We start from the raw sequence: 23,552 nt of genomic DNA, 5'->3' as shown, positions 1-23,552 counted from the left end.
GTTCTGGCTGTACATGTTCAGCTTTGGTCCACTGAGAAAGCTGAGTGCATTGTAACATTCCTCTATAATTCTAAGATGCTGTACATCGCATTTACTAATTCTTAAACTTTGTATGACAAAACATTAAATTGTAATAGAAAGAAACTAATGTACTTAAAAAACAACAAAAATGAATCAATATAGGATAAGACTGTATAATCCATGAAGAATGATGACCCATTTGGAAATGATGATTTTGTTAGTTTATCAGGACAAAAAAGGGAAGTGATTCCATGTGTTCAAGATTAGGTCAGCTTAAAAAAAAAAACTCAGTTCATGTAACAATATTCCAAACATGAGGTGGTAATTTACAATATGATGATTTAAAGGAAACAAAAATATAAGGACACATAAAAAAATCTAATTCAGAATCTAGCAATAACAAAAAAAAAATCAACTAAATAAAGCTAAGCAGTCTGACAGTAAACAATATAAACTCAAAACTCAACAGAACTTAACAGCTTAATTACATATGCACATATTTAACAGGCTGAACAGTAATATTTTATCTCCACTCAAATAAATTCAAGAGAAACACTAATACCAAAAAGATTTCCACAATGCTGTAAAACAATTTCCTAGTACAAACCACAACCTTAAAAGCATGTGCAAAGTGTTTCCTTTTTGATGTTTTAGTCACAGTTAATTCTTCCAAGTTGACCTGAAAGTAAATCAGGAACAGCACAAACAAAAACAACGATAAAAGATCACAGACCATTAAAGACTTGCTCTTACTAAGCTGAGTGATCCTGTTAAGTTAGCTGCAAGCTGCATGAGAGTGAGTGAGAGTGGGTACAAGAACGTACACATATGCAATCATGTACACAAGCAAGCATACAGAAGAATGCAACAACAGACCAATATATCATGATTTCAAGTGTTAAAAATAATTTCAAGTGTAAGAGCCGCAACAACACCTCGCCAGTGGACCCAGTTTTAGGCAGTCCCCTTCAGCTGGGCCCATGTGGTTCCGATGTTCTTTGCCTCGCTTTCTACTGTTCTTTTCCAAGTTTGCTTTGGTCTCCCAACACTCCTCTTCCCCTTAAGGTTCCAGTCAATTACCTACTTGCCAATTGTGTCAGCTGGTTTGCCCAATTTGCACATTTTGATGTCTTGGCTAGTGGCATTCTGGCTGCTTCTTTTCCACAGGCTGCTGTTGGAGATCTTTTCAGGCCATCTTATTCCCAGAATATGGCATAGGCATTGGTTGGTAAAGGTCTGGAGATTGTTGTTGATGGTGTTTGTCACTCTCCAGGTTTCAGAATCATACAATAGGACTGCCTTCAGATTGGTGTTGAAGATGTGGGTCTTACTGCTGACGGATAATGATCGGGAGTTGCAGATGGGCCAAGGCTGTTGAAAGCATGCCTGGCCTTGTTGGTGCGGTTTTTGATGTCATCATTCGCTCCACCGTCCTTGTTGACAATGCTCCCCAGATACATGAAGCAGTCTGTTTCCAGGATGTTCTCTCCTTGAAGTTGGATTGGGAGTTCCTGTTGTTTATTCTCATCACTTCAGTCTTCTTTCTGTTGAGCCAGTCTTCTCTGCTTCCTCTGCTAGCTTACTCAGTTTGGTTTGTGCATGCTGCTGCCGATGAGATAGGAGACTAATGTCATCTGCGAAGTCCAGGTCTTCTAGCTGTTTGGTGAAGGTCCACTGGATACCGGTCTTGGGCTTGTCCTGGCATAATCCAGTCTATGACCATCAGGAAGATTGTTGGTGGTAATATGCAACCCTGTCTTATACCGATCTTCACTACAAGAGGTTTAGTGAGTTTGCCATTGTGAATAACTTGGCAGGACGAGTCTTCGTACAACCCCTGAATAATGTTTATGAGCTTAGGTGGAATGCTGTAGTGAATCATCAACTGCCAGATTACGTGCCTGTCTACATTGTCAAATGCCTTCTCGAAGTCCACAAAAGTTATATAAAAGGAGAATTGCCACTCAATAGCCTGCTCAGTGATGATACAGAGGGTGGGAATGTGGTCAGTGCATGACCTATCCTGGCGAAACCCTGCTTGTTCTGGTCTCAGTCTCTTGTCTAGTGCCTTCTTCAGCCTCTCTAGAATTATCCTTGATAAGACTTTACAGGGGATGGACAGCAGCATAATCCCCTGCCTAGCATTGCACTGAGAAAGGTCTCCTTTCTTCGGTAGCATGACCAGGTGGCCTAGTTTCCAGTCTGTTGGTACTAGTTCTTGTTCTCAGATCTTGTGTAGAAGGGGCTGTAAAATTGTTGCTGTTGTTTGTGGGTCTGCCTTTAATGTTTCTGGGGGTATGCTTACTGGGCCTGCTGCTTTGCCACTTTTCATGCTTTTGATAGCTTTGATGATTTCTGTCTTAGTGGGAGGGCTGGTGTTAACATGAATTTGTTCAGTTGCCGGTAGTATGTCAGGTAAAAAGGTCGATTCAAGATCTCGTCAAAGTGTTCCATCCAGCGGTCTCCTTGTCCTGCACGTTTGTTATGGTCTTGCCGTCTTTATTAACTTTTTGCATTTAGTTTTTAAAAAATAAGTTTATTTAACCATCAAAATTAGGACAAAAAGATATTGCATTAGCTAATACATCTATTTTACAACTCTCTCATCAAAGAAACCTAAAAAATGTGTATCAATACATTGTGAAGACACTTGGAAAAGTCTCGATTAACATTTGTACAATTGTATGACACTAGTATAAGTACCTCCATTTTGTTTTCCAGTTGAACAGTAATGTTTGGTATCTTGCCCACAACCAGGTCATTGTGGTATTTCTGATAAGCTTCCTCCAACATCTTGCAATCTTTGAGTTTCAAAGCCTTATACCTCCTTTTCTTTTTTTCTTCCCAGATGATGCCAGAGCTGGATTAAAGCAGAAAACAGACAGAATTAGCCATCCTTGTGTATCCAAACCCTATTCTCACAGACACAGTGCAACCTTCCCAACTGATTTCAAACTTTCAATCTTGTATCCAAGATACAAGACTACATTTTTTTCATTTTTCTCTAGGATATATATCAACACAGCCTACAACATCTCTTTCTTAACAACATCTCTTTCTGTCACCATAACAATATTGTTCATGCCTACCTAGTGATTCCCAGAAAAGCAAGCTCTTCCTGAGTGAGATCGTTGACCAGAGACAGCCCAAAGCTCTGAAGCTGGAAGAGTAATTCCTTCTCCACATGCTCCAGCTCACCTGCCTGCCACAGGTACCAATGGTATGATAAGGGAGAATTCAGCTCTTTAAAGCATTGCACATTCCATGTACCAGGAACACCACAATTGTCATTCAGGAAAACTAGCAAAATCAATTGTATTCCAGCTCCTTCAAATGAGATTAATCTGCATACAGGGTTGTATGGGACACACTGTTTATATGCCAAATTTAAGTGTTCAAATCAATAATTAGCGATGATTATTTCAGCAGTTGAAGCTAACATTTGTATTATATAAATAATGCACAGGTGAATTAAAGTATTTAACTTGAAAAGTAAAATAAAAAGCATTTTGTTCCTCTACAAAAGGGGAAAAGCATTGGCAAAACATAATGCAAAACTGTATAGCGTCCGTGTGTTATGAAAATGGACAAGGTTAGCCACAAAGTGAATGTACATTTTGTACACACAAACTTTATAACTATTGTTATAATGATCTCACGTCACTAAAAATCATTTCAAATGAAGCAAATGAGGTGGTTGGCAGTGCAGTGCCTAAAGCGCCCATCACCATGAGAGTGGGTATCTGGCATACTCTTTCTGGATGCAACACTCGCTCAACGTGCTAACCAGTGATTTTCTACCATTTCCTGCATTATTGATTGGATGTGTTTTTATGCATGTGTGTGTCTTGTTTGGACTTGCACACACACGTACCAGATCATTGTGCAATATCTTTCTATGTTTCAGCTTAGTGTTGTCAAGAGGTGTGGACATGTATGAGGTTGCGCTGTGTACACGTAATGTATTATCACATTTGTAAAGTTCATTGAGCCAAATAGGATTAGCACTATATAAAAATGTTTCTTCTTATTATTATTAAATTAAACATAATAGGTGCTTCAACTGTGAAACTAAGTACTGGTAATAACATTCATGTTCTAAATTTTTGACACAACTTAAAACAAAATGCAAAATAAATTTTATATAGATACAAATTAATTTATTGATTGGACTTATACCATATTTTCAGCATTGTTTTCACTCTGTAATTCTACGGTGATTAGACGCTTATTTCCGTCAAGTTCCCTATTTTATTTACATCTACAGTCCTCAAGATCACTTTCCCCAAATTAGCCAAGTTTGAGTAAAAAGTGGTGTGATTTAATAATGGAATGAACAAATCTTTCTGAACACGTCAATAAAATGAAACAAAGTTTCCTCAAGTTCACATAACTTTATATTTTATACTTCAGATTTTAAAATAAAAGTAACCAAAAAACTTTTCTTTAGTTATTTTATATTCCTGTTAAAAGTGAAATGCATTCCTTGCACATTTTTCAATGCTTTAGGTAGTTTATACATGGCTGAAATATAGTCAAACTACTTTGATTTTAAATTTATGACATCAATAACACAAAAACACTGTAAAAAAACTTCTCTGTCTAAACCTATATAGTTCACAGTGGAATGATAATGACAAACCTTGTCAACATTCAGTACAAGTATTAATTTTTGTGGTCAGTAATCTATTTAGATCATGCATTTCATGTGCAAACGTTTCAAACAACCACACAAAACAATAACAAGACTGCATATCTTAGTAAAACAAGACATTAAAATATCAAATGGTTACTTTCACGTTAAGAAATTATAAACTGCATGTTTAAATAAATGCTGAAAAGACAGGTTTTATTGGAAGATTTGTTAACTTGTATGGAAAAAGTAATACTAAGTTTTTTCTTTAAACTTTTCTAAATATAGGGATATGTACCCTCTTTAAACAAAAGTTAAATTGAAAGTCTAGATTAATTCTCAACAATGAGCTATTTCAATGGGGAAAATCTCTGTAGATGGAGCAAGGAAGAAGACAGGTATTGTGCTTCTGCTTATTTGTATGTTTGATGCTATGTAGTGTAATTCTGTACAGTCAGATATTAGAACTTATTTATGTACAGTCAGATGCTACATTTTGGTAGTCCCATAAGATTGCAGTCATTTCCTCAATAGAGATGTTTCAGTCAACTACAGACTGCATACATTTACATACCAGGAAAAGACAGATTAAGTCAATCAAGTGGCAAGAAGAATGAGGCACAAGATCAACACTGACATGACCAAACTGAGGAAAGTTAAAAACAAGAGCACAACAACAATAAAAGTATGCGGTACAGAGATGGAAGAAGTTCAGGATTCAAGGTACATCTCACTTGACAGCAGCATCAAACAGGAGATCTCCACCAGATCTGCCTATGTCAAATTTTTAGAATTCACTGGGAACAGCGAGTCATGAGCAAAAAATGTTAGCAGACACATCAACATAGTGGAGGTGAAACAGAGATCATGGAGTTGGCCAGGCCATGTCCTGTGGATGAACAAGACCAGGCATCAAACTAGCACTATCAGGAGGAAGAAAGAGATGCAGGCCACTGGATGTCTGACAACAGTCACTGAGGAGATGGCAGACCTAGAATGAAGCTAGGACCAATTAGATGGCTGAAAGAAATTTGTGGTACCTTATGCTCCAGTCACAGCAAGTAGGATTAGTTAACTTCATGCTATGCAGTGTCAATCTGCTTACTTATATATTTGATACTTAATTCTGCTTACTTTTTTATTATATATTATTAATAAACATCTGTTTCCTGGCTCAAACTGCCTATGGGAAGCACATCATACATGCTTCAATAATTACGGGGTTTGCAAAACATGGATTTCCTAGATTTCAAAATCACTCATGCACAGGAAATGACAATCAAATGGTTTCATGGTAACACCCTGATATCTCATGGTTGAAGAATATCAAGGATATTAAGGCAAATGATTGGCTTGTATTATTCAAAAACAAAAGACTAATTGATGCATGTACTTAATTGAATTGCATGCAAGAAAACAAACCAGTCAAGTTGCATCCTTCATACCCTAGCGGTTTATCCAGGCACTACTGATCTTTCCAAAATTTTTAACTACCACTTATTCATCAATATCTATGTCAATGCTTGTGCAAAATTATAATGCATATCCTGTATAAGCTAGGTCTGAAGGTGTAGCAGATTGCAAACATGCCTTTGAGGTGAACACACACATGACAAACGTACATGAACACAACCCCTTTGTGACATCTGATGAATCTGTGAAATTTAAAAAAAAAAATCACCCATTAAAATGCTATAAAACAATACATTAATACCAGCAAAGAAGCCCATATGGGTCCCAAAGAAAATATATGGGACCTATATCCTTCAGCAGAGGACCCATGTATTTTTGGCATTCTGTGCTGGTAGGGAGAGTACATGAGGAACCATCTCTTCCTTTCCTACAGCAGGTTTTTTTTACTGTCTAGCAAATACTCCTTTTATACAGGACACAGGACAACATTTGCCTATGGAAGGTTCTCTCAATCTAAAGGTATACAGTTTATTACACTACTTATATGACAGCAGATTATAAAATTAATTATGTTTTAAATCAGTCTCCTCTTCCACAAAGTAACGAGTTTCATAAACATTCACCACCAGCTCTGGGCTTATCTGATAATGACTTGCTGTTGTTACTGTCAAGAAACAATCCTCTAGAATAAACATAGGTCTGCAATAACACTTAGCACAGACACCAGCGTGAGATGGCCTGGAGACCTGTGATGGATTAATGGTTTTTGCAAGTGGATTTCCCATGTCCTGCAAAATTTTAATTTTTACTCTTTATTTGTAAGTATTTTTATGAGAGATGAAGACAAACTTCTGGACTTGTGCCTTACACAAACTGAGTGATTGGTTAAAGAATGAACTCTAACCTCTTGAGCTTCTACTGCTATTTCAAGGTCTTCTGTGAAGAGAAGGACACGCTGCAGACCATCCAGAAAGGTGACCCAATACACTTTCGTGTCATCGTCAGCAAAGAACTCATCCATATCATCCTGCATGAGACAAGCAATGAAAATTAAAGTATTGAAAACAGCTAAAAAATATATAAGGTAAAATGTTCAACAGATTAGAAAATGTCTCTTGCAACGAACAGATATAGCTGGTACAGTCTTCTTATTTTATTAATGTGTTATTAACATTAATCCTCTACCCTAATGGATATATGCCAGTGAACAGCAAGAGGTCCACCATGGTTTGGAAGCTTGACTATCACCCAGATCTCCACTTTCAGGAATAAGTAAGCCTCAGATCCAGAAAAAAAAAAAAAACCTTACTGTGAAGTGCATCAACCACTTGAGGCACAATGGTTAATGTGAAGCAGTCAGCGACAATTTTCATAAAATATGTATATTTTTGGTACTATGAAAAAAGAGGAGTAATCCAGTCTGTCCATGCTTGCAAATCAAACAATGACAAAGACCAACTTTATTAATCCCAATGGAAAAAGTATATTAAAGATCTCAAGCTTCTGGCTGCTCTGTCTTGACAACTGCATTCTGGATCCTTTGATCTATAAATAGTTTTCCAAAATTTTGATATCACAAATGAAACCTGTTAAGTAAAAACTCACTTCAGACAGATTATTTTTCACATTCCTTTTGTTGCCACATGACCAGACAATCTCACGAACACCCATGGGAAGATCCCATGTGTATAATACTGTGTGCTGTGATGGAACCGTGACTTGGCAATCCTTAAGGCCGCTGTAAACATTAATCCACCCAGCCACCAACATATATATATATACAAACACACAGTGTCTATCGATTTAACATATAATTGTTAAAGCAAAGTTACTTAACAAAACATATGATGTAAGAGATACTTCTCTTCCAGTTACAAAGATTAAACCATCTTTTTTAGAAGTATTAAATCTTGTACATTATTATGGTAAAAAAAAAAACAACTGAAGTGAATGTATTTAGCATTTGATGGAGACACATATCACCTACTGCAAAATGCCAAAGAAGCATCAACCATGGTACATCTTGCAACAAAACTAAAAGACCTACTATCCATGGCACCTGCAGCCAGGAATAGGACAAGCATCGCTCATAAAAATAAAAAATGAATCTATAAAAAAGGTTCAGAAACAGCTATAGGTAATATATATGTATATTGGCCTTTTGCTTCACTGTGGACTTCCCTTATTTGAAGAATTAATGTTATTTGTAAGTGAAATAACTATACCACTGGTAAAATGTGACACTGAAATTCTCAATGTGGTTGACCACTCGCACAGCAGCTAGTCCTGGACTGTAGCCCTTCAAGGTTGTAATCATGGAGGATTCTGTTACCTGGCATTCTGCACAGATTGCTCCATACTGGAGTTACCAAAGAAAGAAAATAATGTTAATGTATTCAGCAGCAAATTTAGTCTTAATACTAAAATCAAAGCAGCCATAACTAGTAAATGTTACAGATATGTTTAAAACACACACCCACTCTGCCCCTTTTTCTTTCTTCCATCTTTCTTCCTCTCTCTCTCTCTCACACGCAATGCTCGCATACCTATATATTAACTTGCTCATTATTTATCTAGCTAGTATTTCATGTGATGTCAATGGTTAAAAATTAAAACAATATTTTGCATTATACTTTCATAAAGACAACAATCCCACTCACCTCATTGTCAAGCCTTAGCATAGTGGAGTGTGCCTGATCGATAGGGAATGGCACAGTCTCTTCAGAAGTTCCCTTTATTTTAGCCTTGATAGTAATGTTCTCACTCGGATAAGGATAGAAGGGAATAACCTGTCATAGATGGTGGTGTATTAATACTTGAGTTAATGGTCCTAATTCTGTCTACAAAGTAACATTGTCAAAGATTTAAATAATAATAATAACCTTTCCTTTCTTAGCATTTCTAAAAGGAGTACATAAAACAATGCATTTACCTACTTTTGGTATTTTAAGTATGCATAAAACACAGACACTCTGAAAGATGATCTACTCACATTCACCTAAAGTAAACTAATAAAATGGATGGTAAAGTATCCCTGTGTTTTACAAATTTACTTTTCATTCTCTGGTTACAAAAGTGTTATTGTATTCCACTGGGATTTAATCGCAGTTGGAAAACATTAAAATATTACCAGTCTGAGAATGTGATATGAACACTTGCATGAATGTATCTGCACAGGTACATGAACATGATGCCTGTATGCACAGAGACTGATAGTCACAATCTTAATCAATAACTTTTATAACTGACAAGCAGATTAGCTAATTCTTCCTAACCCCACCTCTAAAATAAAGTACATTTGTTCAAGGAACACCTGAATATGAAGTGTGTGTGTTTATGTGCATGTGGATATGTAGATTTGTCAACAAAATTCATTAGGTCTTCTTTCATGACTCAGGATAGACATTACCTCTGACAAATTTTCAGACAACCTGAACATAACAAGATGCTGTACTAAATAACAGTCATTTAATTAAAAAAATACATTTTAAAACATCCAAATATCTTTCTTTGTACTCACCTGTTGTGAAGGTACTTCTATCCAGTTTTCGTGATCTGTTATGAGTATTGACTCCTTAAAGCAATGGAATAAATTTAATTTATATCACACTTGCAGTTGTTTTGGTTTATATCTATAAACATATCCATATAAAGATATATAAAAGTGCCCATATATATGCACCTGAATCTTAAATAGGTGTGTGAATGAGCACAGGCATCAACATGCACACATATACACACATTCACATTCCAACTTTAAATGCATAAATATTGCTACTTAAGACACACGCACATATGTTCATGTCTATGCCCAAGTACAATATCTCCCCCACCCAACCTCTCTCTCTCTCATACACACACACAAATAAAGCATGCATGTATACACACAAAAACAGCAAAGTATATAAGTGGAAATTTTTCAAAATAATCTGAAGGTGCTCATTTCTATCTTGCATTTTATAATAAAGAACTACATGGAAATGTTAAAACCAAACAAAAAACATCCATACCGTGGAAATATTTAGCAGCAGATAATAGGGTGTGAAGGTAACAACTTTGGTAAGTCCTGAACTAGACAAGTAGATCTTGACGCCCACCTGTTTAATCACAATGCTTTGCACATTATTGAATGCAAAAGGTATATGAGCCACACACATCTTGAGGTCTACATTCTTTACAGTCACCTTTCAGCTTTTTTGGTATCCTATATATATGTGTGTGGTTTAGCATTCAGGTGCCATTCCCTTTTTTACTCTTTCATATCAAAGGTGCTCTAAAGCAATCTATGGGCAATTTGTTATATTACCTGGAACTGCCTGGTACGCTACTCCAGGAAAGGTCAACAAAATATTTGTTACATTGCTGGTAGAGTTACTTCTCAAATGTAAATTAGCCCATTCTGACATAAACTTCAAGCAGATCAAACATTTAACCTCTGCTGTGAGACAACTGCACTCACCTCTGCCTCTTCAGTCTTTGATCTGCACTGTACCGTACCAGAGCTTCCAACTGTGTCCAGGGAAAACTTGTCAGACCATTCCAGGTTTTCAATCTGCAGTTGTGCCTATAAAAATGAAAAAGTAACTGCATTTAATTCAACACATGCTCATGATTCTTTAGTGATGCTGTTTAGAATACTTTTCAATATCTGACAGACACTTTATATCTTGTCCCCAGGAGTCTCTGTTCATGACTATCAAGCGGCAGAAAATGAAATGGTTTGGTCAAGTCACCCTGCTGAAGACAGTCCTCTAATGTTACGATGAATGTGGTTGACTAATGTGAAAGAGTGGACAGGCTGTACACTGGGGGGACCTTATCAGGCAGGCAGAAGACCAGGCCTGATGGTGCGAGTTCACAATGCTGCACTCCATCAGAGCTCCCTTATGACTGGTGCACAAAAATTGTCTCAGTGCCAGTTTTGGGATGAACTGAACTGTGTGTGTTTGTGGGAGAGAGAGAATGGTTTTGTAGATATATAATAAAAGAATCTATTCACCTAGACAAGAAAGAAAAAATTACAGGTGTACATATATGTGCTTGTTCACAATACATGTGAATATACATGATTGTATCTGTGTGGGTACACATGCATTTACAACTCTTTTGTGTCTTCTTGGAATTTAATAACAGTCACAAGAAAAAATACAGCAAGAAGGGTAAAATGCTAATAATATTACTGAATAATGTCTTATTACAGTTATTACTTTATCTGCTTTTTCCTAGGATGCATAAATAAACATTCATATACCAAAATTTTGCTTTCTTCAGTTAACCATATATGTCTGCATATCCTACTTGTCTGATTATCCACTTGATTATCTTCTCTTTAAAAATCCATCCTTCAAATGTTAGTATCACCATAACCATACTAAAATTGCTAGTACAAGATTACCATAAATTTCAGCACTAAGAACTGCAATACTAGATTCACAACACAGAGAAAGCAAGAATATTTCATCATATAGCAAGATGCTAGTACAGTGGTTCTTAACCTTTTTTGAGGTACCGAACCCCCAAGTTTCATATGCACATTCACCGAACCCTTCTTTAGTGTCATCACAAATTGCGGGTGTGTCTGGACCTCCGTGGCGGAGGCTCCGCCGAACCCCCGAGACCAACTCACCTAACCCCTAGGGTTCAACTGAACCCCGGTTAAGAACCACTGTGCTAGAAGAAGCAAAACAAAAATGTGCTGTCTACAATGCTTTTATTTTTAGCAACATCAACCACTTACACTGATATTTTATCAATGGCTGAAAGGGTCAATTTTCATCTTTCCATTAATTTTAGTACTCAGGAAATGGAAATATACAACAGTGTAACAAGAATGATTTAAAAAAAAAACCACCCCATTGACAAAATACTACCATAAAACTGTCCAAACAAGTAGTGCTGTAAACAAAGTTTAAATCATCAGCCAAGCCATTTATTCAACAACACCCATATAATTAACAGTTCAGTAACTCCATGATCCTCCTTAGTTAAGCCATTGTAAATATAAAAAAAAATCAGACGAATATGTAAAGTAGTACCTCCACCCCGCTTTGTGATGCTAATATGAAGCCCAGCAGTTCAGGCATTTTATACTAAAATAAAAATATATTTTCCAGTTATTTACTTGCTTTCTCATACCACTTGCATATTACAAAAGGCTGGGATGGACTCTCACTATGATTACTAGATCTGCAACCACTTGTACAAATATAATAGAATCCCAGCTAGTTCAGCAGCCAAATGACACCAAAGTTAAGACTCCAAATCCTTGAGACACTTCAATATACTCAAAACTTTAAACCACTGCCAGACTGGAGGTACATGTACTTGCTAAATATTACATGCTAACCTGTGAATGCTAAATGAAACCAGGTGAGTTAAAAAAAAAAAAAAACAGTAGGAAAGTGAATTTGCTTCACAATTCAAAATATAAGCAAATAAAAAGGTGAATAGGAATGTGAAGTGCACAGTTCAAAATCACACACAAACATGCACCTATACATGCATGCAAACACACATACAATGCTCACAATTTTGAACACGCACACCCAGAAGAAAGGTAAAACAGACTGGTTTTCACAACAAGAGAATGCTTCAATTGTTGAAAATACAAGAGAATGCTTCAATTGGTGAAAATACAGGTATAACAACTAGTCACCAACCAGTTATCTGGATACAATTTCAAGAAGAGGTTGTTTTTTTTAAAAAAAGTGTTTTACACAGTAAACAAAAGAGATGACATATAAACATCAGTAAAAATCACAAACAGTGACACTGCAAAGTGACATAATAATTATCAGATCGTAAGAGCCTAAAATTTAAAAACAAATATATAACAGAAATGGAACCATTCAGTACTCATCAAATTCCATCTCTTTACACCTTTTAACCCTGGGCTTTGAATCCCATCAGTATGCAGCAGCATCTCTGGCTTTGTGACAATGTTGACTGTTCCAGAAAACTTTTATTCAAATTATTTGATGAGACCCCTCAACAGTTTAGAGTTACTATAACATCTCTAGAATGTAACCATATTTTACAGGTAAAATCTCCGGCTGGCTGGAAATTCAGTAATAAATCTCTTAAAGTAAATTTTTATCGTAGTAAATCCCTTTCTGACACCTGCCAATATTTTAATTTAAATTAGGTCCAGAAAATCAGCCTGCTGGGTTTAAAGATCTAGTGGGGTGCAAATTTTATTTTATTGATGTATCAGTTCCAGCCCCATGCAAGAGATGACTTGTTGCAGCATCATAAAAGAAAAAGTCAAAAAGTTCCAAAAATTCAAGCCCACCCGTTTTCATGCTTTTGAAATGAAGCTTAATAAGTTTGACAACAGTGGCCCATTAACCAAGATGTGAAAACTGAGTGGCTTAAGGCCACCAGCAACACCAAGCAGAGATAAGGTGTGCCTGCATAACAACCATCACATTTAGTGCGAAAAGCACACAGCGACTAGGATGGTCTACAGAAGTTTTGTCACATGCAGTTTCTGACAAGCAACATACTTTCCCAGCCTGTTTCATCACATGAACTTTGTCCTTTGACTTTTTCTCACCCTCATGTTTCCCCTCTTCTTTATCCTTTATGGGAAGCACATAAAACATTATGACAAGACAGCAATGAAGGGACAGTTTAACATCACATGATAGCAACAACATTCAAAACAATACTTTAGTAAAATTCTTTCAGCTAGTCCCCTTTAAAATTAAAGGAAGACATTATAAAAACAATATACCACACCACAAGGATCTCATCTGAACTAAATAAGTTAACTGGAATTATTTTTTCACATAAATCTGAGTTATAATATTTGATCTGACTACTTCAGCAACAACATTAAATTTACTTCGCAAATCAGTTTCTCACTTTTTTCTTGGCACTGAAGAATGATTTTCTCTTGTAAGAGAACAGTACAAGAGCCTCTGCATCAGGTGGATGTTGTACAACACTGCTTTGGTCTGAACCCTGTTGTACAGTGTAAGTTCAATTGCTTATTTATCGAAGACATTCTTCTAATAAATTCTGAGGCAGATAAAAAGCTCTATGTTCTTTTTTTCTATTCTCAATATTTATTTTAACAAATTATCAATGACTATTTGCAAGATGGTGTTTGGAGTTTCAAGTGCATGTAGCAAGAAACAGAGACAGAGAGACTGACCATGATTAAGACATATAAATTTATAGACAGAGAGAAAGAGAGGAAAGAAATAGAGAATAAACTTGTGTCAGGGAGACTAATATCAGCAGCTGTGTGAATACAGATTTATGCATATGCTGAACAGCACAAACAGATCTAAACACTTACATTTATGGTCAGATACTGTGCCAATTATATGTATACCAGTACATGAGCATCTTATGCCATCTGGCCCCTTATATAAATGCATGCATATTTTGACAATTGCTTTTTACCCTGTAGGCCAGCCATTTTCCTGTTTTGTTGATCATCCAGTAAGGACAAAACAGTGACACATCCAGGGTGCCCTTGTTGAGCTTACAGTGTAACCCCAAGTCCTGTGCAAACACACCAGTATATGAAGTACTTACATGCCACCTAAATACAAAAATTTTATTCATCATAAATAATATGTTTGATTAGCTACAAAGGATGAACCTAGCACTGCTTGGGTTATTACACCTTACCATAACAGTAAGGTTGTTTCTGTTAAACTAAAAAATCATTTCTTAACCCTTGTTAAGCTGACATTTAAATTGTGAAAAAATCCCAACTTTATAACAGTATCATAAACATTTAAATGTTTTTGCAAGATATTTTTAAAGACAATCACAACATTTAATAAAATGCATTCATTTTATGCTCAGTTAGAAAATTTAACTTGAGATCTCATTCTCTTAACTGGAAAATTAAACACAAATCCTATACTACAATAGCTGTCACAGATATTACTTTCATTATTCTGTTTTTGAATATCGGTCATCTTGTGCAAGTCTGATTTAACACCAAGATTCTGATAATGTTTCAGTCTTACCAGACTAGCTCTGTTTGATTCTGGGCCAGCCTCAAATGAACACGTGGTCAGCAATGGTGTGTTACACTGTATTTGGCAACATCCCATCCACTCTTCATTTTGGTATGATGGAATCTGCAAAAACATTCTCCCCTTCATATTTATGAATGATCAGTCATGTTTGCTCAGAAAGGCTTATATAATTTACCATTTTGAGATCATTATATAAATTAAAGCACATATAAAGAATACTTACAAAGTTAAATCTAAAAAAATTACTTAGTATGATGAACAGGGGAAACAAAATAAAATACTAAAAAAACAAAGTGCAAAAAAAAAAAAATGACAATGACTTAAAATACATTTTAATATAACCATATATGTATAAATATACATAACTTTACTAAAATCACAGAAAACTGGCAAATTTATCAATGTATATTAAAATTTTTATTCGCATTAATCACCAAAACAACTACTAAAAACTAGGGAGGTGAAGCATACCACAATTCCCAAGGTAGTTTCTGTGAAGCATGCATGCATGAGAGGTCGGTTTTCTCCCTTTGTCAGACTCTCATGATCAGCAGTACCCTGAAAAATGGAAAAGCAAAGTTACAAAGCTGCTCATAAAATATCTACAAAATTATGTAATACTTTTGAAGTTTAAACAAGTTCCCCCATGGAACACCACTATTTATGACACAGTGAAGAGCTTGACAAACTATTTCTTAATTTTTGTTCTGATACCAAGAATTTCCCTCTCTAATACTGTTTAGTGGCAGAAGAAGACAGCTCAGCAAGCAAACATGTTGACAGTGTGATATTTATCAGTGGCAAAAAAAAACTTCACTTCACCTCCAAAAGATAGCTGATTGTAAAGGGCAGTAGATTGTGGAGGATGACTGTTGGCTGCAGGTGAAAGAAGAAACTCTTGGCATTTTTTTCTTCACCACTCTCAAAGAAAATTTTTTCCACCTCTGCTTCTATCTGAAAACACCAGAAAACATAAAACAATTTCTTTTGTGACTGTCAATGCTTGCTGTAAGAGAGAAATGCAGAGATAACGCAACCAACAACAAAAAAAAAAAAATGATAAATAACATTTCTTGCATTTCTGACATGCAGTCTCAGCATAACTAGTCATAGGCTGGTGTGTGAGACACCAAATCTGCCCCAAATCTCTTAAAAGCTGAAAGCAAATCAGAATTTGGCAGACTATAAGCTCACAAAATGTGACAACACAAAGGGGAGCCGAGCCAGCAACTAAGGCTATATCACGGCAAGGCAACCAGCCCTGGAAACAGATGCTACATGCAGAGGCACGTACCCGAGACAAGAACTGAACACAGAACAGCCAACTTTCACTCTGTCGATGGCAGGCACTAACCGTTGTGCCTCCGATACAACACAAAGGAAAATAACTAAAATCCTCAAACACGTTTAAAATACCACAAATATGCTTCCTTTCTGTACCATGTTTTATCATCATTTAGAATGAGTCATGTAACATTTATTAAAACTATTAACTATTAAAGCCCTGACACTTACATTGAAGTAACATGCTGAGAAACCTTTCTGAATATCAGGGCAGGAAATTTGCACGAGGCCCGAGTTCTCAGCACTACGCCAGTTGAAGGGCTCCATGGATAGTTCATAGCTAAGGAGACAATTGTTTGCAGTTTTCTCTATACTTTACATCAGATTCCAAAAACAGGCGACACCACCAAACATTTTAATATAGCACATGGCACACACAAAGCAGACACTCAAACTTCGTGCTTCTTTTTTAAGCTTAGGTCTCTACTTTTCTCTGGATTTTCAGTTGTGTTCTTACTGTTGGTTAGCAGTACAGGACACAAATATGATGAAACTACAAAACTGCATTTTAAATATCAGATTTTTTCCACTGTCAGTGAAGCTGGCTCACAGTTAATTGATCCTTTATTAAAATGAATGGCATAATATGCACCAAGTTACACTGAAGCATTTTGCACATGATTAAAATTAGCAAACGTGTCTGAATGCACGTTATTATCTTAAAGTGTGTGTAACAGACTGCCTGTGTCTGAAGTAGGTACCTGCCAATACAAGGCCTGAAGTAAAGTTCACTGGACAAGCTGTAGACTGCTTTGAGTGGCATACTGAAGACAGAGTGTGGGTGGGCCACCCCACAGCTTTGTAGTTCTGTATCTCCTTCATAAAATACTTCCACAGCATAATGCAAGCTGTTTTTTATCTGATCATGTGCAAAAGAAAAATGATGTAACATATGGTAAATATACAGTACTGTGTATGTATGTGTATGTGTTGCATACCCAGGCTTAAAATAAACAAGAATACTCAATATCTACTACAGCCTTGCAAACAGTCTTGACCAGAAGGACTTTGATCCTCATGAAAGCTAAAGACACAGTCAAAGGATTCTATCCATCATTTTCACTGTTAATTTTACCCTTTTGCGTCCACTGTAGAAGGTAGATGGCTTAACAGTAAGGTGATGGTGCATATATGTGCCTTTCTTTCAGGTAAATTGCCATTTGGCAATCAGTCAGCCACACCCCTGAACACTTTCTACAAATACAGCTTAACTGATAGTTCTCATGACTTTAATTCATGTTCATAGGCTGTCTTTCCCTTGTATGCATTCGTCTCACCTGTACAATGGATCTCAGATACAAGACCTTCTGGCCCAGTGAGCAGTCGGTGACAACACACTATGGACCATACATCACCATGATGAGAGCGCTGATTTATCTGGAACAGGCGCTTCTCAGCACGCTTGATGGTAACCTCTCTTGTGCACCAAATTCTTCTACCTGAAGTGAGTAAGGAATGTGGAACAGTGTAACACAACTTCATTCCCTGACCCTTCATTATGCTAGAGTAAGTAGTCATCAAATGCACCTGTAACAATGGAAGGTGTAAATTAATTTATCCAGATTCTACGAATAAAGTTTCTGGGACTCTTCACAGACTTCTGACAATTGTATATATATATACCATATACTCTGGTCTGTATATAAAATTTGTTGGTCAGCATATGCACTCTGTATGTATATATACCACACAATGTAGTCTTTGTACATCAACAACACTCTGGTTTGTACCTGGAATATAATTTTGCGTTCATCACCCTCCTGAGTGGCTTTGATCATGGAGGCTCTGACTGCCCCACCAGCCTCCTTTCTGTTGTACACTGAAAGTGATGCATCTGGTGGTAGCTTCACTCGACCCTGTGATGCATTCTCAGGAGGCTGTCAAGCATAATATTGATGAGAGAAGGATTACTAAAAGACCTGGAACCTCAGCAGACCTTTATTGACAACAGTGAACGAATATCTAAAGTGTCTTTTCTATCCTCCCTCCTCCACTGCCATTGACGACAGCAATAGTTCAAACACAAAGAAGAAGACTTGCACACCAAGGAAGAAAACAATACTAAATGGATAAGAAAAGGAGAAGGAAAGTAGAAATGATGGTGATGCTGATGGTGATAGCAATGATGAAAGGTAATATGTAAATAACAGTACTTCTTTTGAAAAACCTTGAACAGCAATTGCTTACTTCAAATGATGGGATCCAGTTTCAGAAGAATTTCCAGTCCTGTGTTGTTTACAAATACAAAGGAGCATGTGCCTTCTGTTTCTTCTCTGTAATGCCTACTAGGTTGTAGGCATCATTAAAAGCCTGCATACACACACTATAAATGCCAATATGATTAAATTAAAAAAAAACATACATCCTGGGACCAGGTGCACAATATATCAAAAGGCATAAATTGGACAACTCCTGAAAAATGTTCATCTGGAGTTTCTATGAACAGCTTAGGTGACTGATTTGCATGTGATTTAGTAAGCACCTAAGTTATGTTCTGTGCAACTGGCTCTTGATGGTACAATGAGTTTGGCAAATGAACAGTAAGCAGTAAAGTAGTGTGAACTTCTTCCAAACACACCATCACACAGACTTACAGACTGCAAGAAGTCGTCAACAACAACATTATAACAAGGTGGATTTATATAGCACTTTTTTTCAAAGATTCGCTTAGAATAAATAATAATAATAAATAAAATAAATAATTATAGACTGAATCATCAACCATTCACCCATATTTCACATATAACAGACACATTCACTTCTACAACCAGTCATTCATACACAAAGTAAATTACAGTCATACATTAAGCATGCTCAAGATCAGGACAGGGTCACAGTGAAGTCATTTTGAGAAGATACATCTTAACTTAGACAAAGGTGGTAAAAAGAACTGAGTGTTGATCTCTGTCCATATATCTTTGTCTTAGTAATGTGACTTGTATCAGAGGTTTTACGCCGTGTCAGCAGCTAAGGCTATATTAGGCAAGCAGAGCCCTGTTGCACGTGCAGAAAGATCAGTTCTTGGTATCAGAAGATAAGCAAAGAAGTCATGTTGGCATATAGGGGGAAGGGGCATTGGTGTTTTACGCCGAGCCAGCAACTAAGCTATATCACGCAAAGCAGCCCAAGACACATGCAGAGAAAGAACAGCATGCCCGAGACGAGAGCTGAACCCAGGACAGCCAACCTTCACTTTATTGGTGACAGGTGTTAACCGTTACGCACACAGGCCTGCCTGTTGGCATATAGATGGGAGCAAGTTTGGAAAGGTACCAAAGACCAGTGCCAGAAACGCAAGTCAAAGTGAAAAGTTATAGCTATACAATCATGATTGGCAGCCAGCGAAGAGAGAGAGCATATGACAGGTGATATATGTTCATATCAAGATGGTCTGCAGATGAGGTGAGTAGCATTATTCTGGATCTTTAAAGTCTGTCAGGAAGATGTTTTGAAATTCCAGCTAAAAGAGAATTACAATAGTCTATCCTTGAGAATACAAGGAACAGATTAGAGTTTTCGTTGCATCAGTTGTGAGATAAGGATGAATGGTACTGATCCTATGAAGTTCATTGCTCAGAGGACTGAAAATTAGGGCCACGTGAACAACACTACCAAGACATTCTCTCTGTCCCTTGTAAAAGAACTTAAACTGAAACCTAAAACTCCCAGGCAACACCCTGCCCTTGAAAGACATTCCAACATGCCTGTGAGTCACACTAGACAGAAGACTCAGGTGAAACCCTCAGATTGACAAGATGGAGAAAAGACACTAGCTAGAATTACTCAAGTAGCTAGTGGGGGAAAACTGGAGCACCAACTCCAGGATCCTATCAAAGTTGAGACAGAAGCAGTCAGAAAAGACCAGTCATAGAATATGCCTCAAACAAACAGCATCCCCAAACCAGCAAGCTGGACAGAGTGCACTGTGCCTGATCCTAGGCACCAGAAATATACCCAGTCCATGAAATATAAAAAGACAAATGATAAAGAAACCTCTAGAGAGAAGATACAGCCACAAAGTCATATGCAGGGAAGATGAAACAAATGCCTGCACAGCCCTTACATGCTTTAGGAGTTGAAACGAGATCTGAATGCACAGACATCAAACACAAAAGAGAAGAAAAAGAAGAATCAGTTTCCCAAAACAAATTCATCACAAAAACAAATATATAACCTCTTTTTCACATACTCTCTGACACACCAAGACCAATAAGAAAGAAAAAGTAGAAACCTTGCCAAGATTATTTGTGAGCATGTCAAGGCAGCTTTTTGTAACAGTCAGCTGCAGGGCATCTGATGACGACACAGTGAAAATCATTGGACTGCCAGTACTTGTACAATCTCTTGCTCATCATCGTCACTCTCGTCAGGTAAAGGCAAGTATCCTCTCAGTTTTTGAGACCTGTACAACAATCACTCAAAGCATGATGTATGCCACATGGTCTACATGGTTCTCAAAGCTTATTACTATATATACGTTTGAAAAGATATGGATGTGACATAATCTACATACTATGAAATTAATAAGATGTCCAAAGAGCAGTTTAATAATCGTTCAGTTCTAACAAGTTGCTTTCATAATATTTTCTTTCATTTATAATCTGAAAACCAAGCTGCAAAACTATTTACAAAAAACATGCACAAATATGCAGCGATGCACAGGCTGTTACAAGACTGTTACAGATGCTGTCATAGTTTTGTGAGCAGCTCCGGTCCTGCTCTGACTGTCGTAGGCCTTCTGTCAAGCCTTCTGTCAATGAACTGCCTCCATCGGCGCCGATCCCATCATCTGACCAACTCACCCACTGAAGGTCTGTCCACCTTTTCACATTACTATCACGCGCAAGTCATCTTTGTCCACGCCCTATCTTTCAGTCCCCGACAAGCCCTGCAATGCCAACTTTTTTTACCATCAAATCAGATGATATGCCCAAACACTTCATTTTCTGCCTCTTTTATGACCATGAAGAGAGGCACCTGGGGATTCTAACAGACTGAGAAAATCAGGGCTTTGAATGAATTTACTGGCCTTCTCCTGCCTGTAGGAGATTGAAGCATTCTCTATATAGCCACCGCATCTCAAATGCTGCAGGATACTGCTCATGAGTCCAGTGAAGTCCAGGTTTCACTGCGTACAGCAAGACAGATATAACGAGAGATTTATAGAGCGCTGAATTTGGTTGCAAAGGAGATTTGTAGCCATTCCAATTTTTGGTGAGTCTCATTATTGCCAATACTGCACTGTGATGGCGACTGAAATATCTGGATTGTGCTTTGCCATTGTTGGTTAGGATCAAGCAAGGTATGTGAAAGACTGAACCTCTTCCAGTTTCTCTCTATGTTCAACAGAAGTCGGCCCTTTCCGGGCCAATGTGTTAACATGTACCTTGCTCTTCTCCGTGCTAATCTCCATACCAATATGCCTCGAGCATGCATCGAGCTTTGTCCGTTAGTGACTGTAATTCACTGTTGCTGCCAGGCCATAGATACTATTCTTTAGCTAAGCAGAGATTGCTTATCAGTCTCCCTTCAATCAGAGACGGAGGTACTGGGTCGTCACCTAACGTGTTACACACATGATTTATCTCGAGAACAGATGTTGAATAGGCCTTCCTCTAAAAACGCTGAATAATAGCAGAATGTTTCACAGCCTTCAGGAACTATCAATGCTTTCTTGAAATTGACAAAGTGGTGGTAAAAAAGCTTTACCGTGCAGAAGGTGCTTTTTGATCATAAACTTGTGCTGAAGATGTGTTGATCTTGCTGCGAGCAAAAACCTTGAGGATTACTATTGACATCACATGACAAATCAAGGAGATGGTTCAATAGCTGTTATAATACTTGTGCTTTTTTCCTCTCTTGTATGGAAACTACCAAGAAGATTTGTTTGGTACAAATTCACCCTGGCCACTGTCTGGTTAGCCAGATTTTGTGGCACATGCTTTTTAAGCAATCTTCACCAGCTCTTCACCTACCTCTTGATAAGTATTCGCGGGACAATTGTTGACTCCTGGTACTTTCCCAGCATGCATGATCCGTCATTGCTGCATCGACCTCCCCTCATAAGACCTGCAAATCTTCAGGGAAGTTCTGTGATGGCTGGTACCTCTTCCAAAATGGATTGACATGTTTGTAGTGGAGCATTGCATAGACTCATCACAATACTTAGTGAACTGCGTTGGGACTTCCATTTGGTCTGTCAGTCAGGCGGACCCTGCATTGTCCTTGACCTTTGCAGTTGTTTATTGCGATTATCCCGATTTAGTGTTTGGAGCAGGCTGAAGCCTTCCTGTAGTCTCCAAGCTATGCCACCATTGATTTCAGAACAGCAGGCCTCTATCCATGCTTCTACTGGCCGCTTTATATTTATCCTGACTTTACAGTGGATCTTCCGTAAGCCTTGTCTGCCTTAGGACTCACTTGCCTTTGAAGCTCAGTTCTTGTGGAGCTCACAAGATCAAGAATTATCCAAGGTGATCCAAGGTACTTTGAGGGCTTCTTCCCCCCAGCACTCTGTCACGAGGTGTTGTCAAGTTCAGGCCAGACAACCTAAATGCCCTACTTCGATGCGAATGGCAACATGCAACTTCCAGGTGGTTGAGACTCTCACAAGTTCCATGTAGGTCGGAACTTCTGCACCTCTCACGTCACTTCGATGAGAGCCTCAAGTACAGCTAGAACAAGAGCTTGTGATCACTCCTGATAAACGCACTGGGGAACGCTTATGTGTTCCAGCCTGGAGTTTTTCTCGGAAGTGGCGCGAGGTCCAGGGCACCTTGACGAGAGGGGGGGAACAGGGGGATCTGTATACCCGAGCCGCGGCTGTCAAGGGCCGCCTTGTCAGTAGGAATTTTTTTTTCTTCTTCTCCTTTTCTTTCTTTTAAGAAAGGTCTAAGACAGAACACCAAGACAATTACACATGCAGAAGGTATGAGTGATTGAAAAGTGAATATAATATTGAGATTCACATTGTAACATACATATATATACTGGGAAATAATTTACGATTACAAGTACAAGGCCCCGAGAGCGTCTGCCCGGGCCCGGCTGGCTACATCGGCGGCCCTGGCGAAGGAGTCCAGAGAAAATTGATCTGAGGTTTGCGTCTATGACAGCCTTGGCGAGTAACTCTCTCCCCC

At 37.7% G+C, this 23,552-nt stretch overlaps 1 protein-coding gene and 1 long non-coding RNA gene across 2 annotated transcripts in view; both read right to left on the bottom strand.

The window, feature by feature from the left end:
* Window positions 1-17,740, bottom strand: part of LOC112556990 (vacuolar protein sorting-associated protein 13C-like) — a 38,168-nt gene extending 20,428 nt beyond the window's left edge. Inside the window, exons 1-18 of the mRNA XM_025226539.1 lie at window positions 17,691-17,740; window positions 17,115-17,272; window positions 16,585-16,693; window positions 15,892-16,023; window positions 15,541-15,627; window positions 15,058-15,171; window positions 14,480-14,581; window positions 13,934-14,032; window positions 13,573-13,647; window positions 10,527-10,631; window positions 10,078-10,164; window positions 9,588-9,641; window positions 8,728-8,856; window positions 8,293-8,426; window positions 7,673-7,805; window positions 6,972-7,094; window positions 3,111-3,223; window positions 2,725-2,881 (exon numbers count right to left, since the gene is read on the bottom strand). Of these exons, the coding sequence (XP_025082324.1) occupies window positions 2,725-2,881; window positions 3,111-3,223; window positions 6,972-7,094; window positions 7,673-7,805; window positions 8,293-8,426; window positions 8,728-8,856; window positions 9,588-9,641; window positions 10,078-10,164; window positions 10,527-10,631; window positions 13,573-13,647; window positions 13,934-14,032; window positions 14,480-14,581; window positions 15,058-15,171; window positions 15,541-15,627; window positions 15,892-16,023; window positions 16,585-16,693; window positions 17,115-17,176 (1,815 nt within the window). The 5' untranslated portion in view covers window positions 17,177-17,272; window positions 17,691-17,740. The remainder of the gene's footprint in view (window positions 1-2,724; window positions 2,882-3,110; window positions 3,224-6,971; window positions 7,095-7,672; window positions 7,806-8,292; window positions 8,427-8,727; window positions 8,857-9,587; window positions 9,642-10,077; window positions 10,165-10,526; window positions 10,632-13,572; window positions 13,648-13,933; window positions 14,033-14,479; window positions 14,582-15,057; window positions 15,172-15,540; window positions 15,628-15,891; window positions 16,024-16,584; window positions 16,694-17,114; window positions 17,273-17,690) is intronic.
* An 18-nt stretch (window positions 17,741-17,758) lies between these two features.
* Window positions 17,759-18,612, bottom strand: LOC112557016. Its single transcript, XR_003097879.1, has 3 exons — window positions 18,601-18,612; window positions 18,144-18,290; window positions 17,759-17,852 (listed from the first exon to the last, which is right to left on the bottom strand). It is a non-coding gene; the product is annotated as an uncharacterized LOC112557016 (long non-coding RNA).
* Window positions 18,613-23,552: the final 4,940 nt, after the last annotated feature.

This window comes from Pomacea canaliculata, linkage group LG2 (genome assembly GCF_003073045.1).
Source record: "Pomacea canaliculata isolate SZHN2017 linkage group LG2, ASM307304v1, whole genome shotgun sequence".
Lineage (NCBI taxonomy): Eukaryota > Metazoa > Mollusca > Gastropoda > Architaenioglossa > Ampullariidae > Pomacea > Pomacea canaliculata.
The sequence above is the reverse complement of the archived record's forward strand: the minus strand, read 5'-3'. Positions and strand labels throughout refer to the sequence as shown.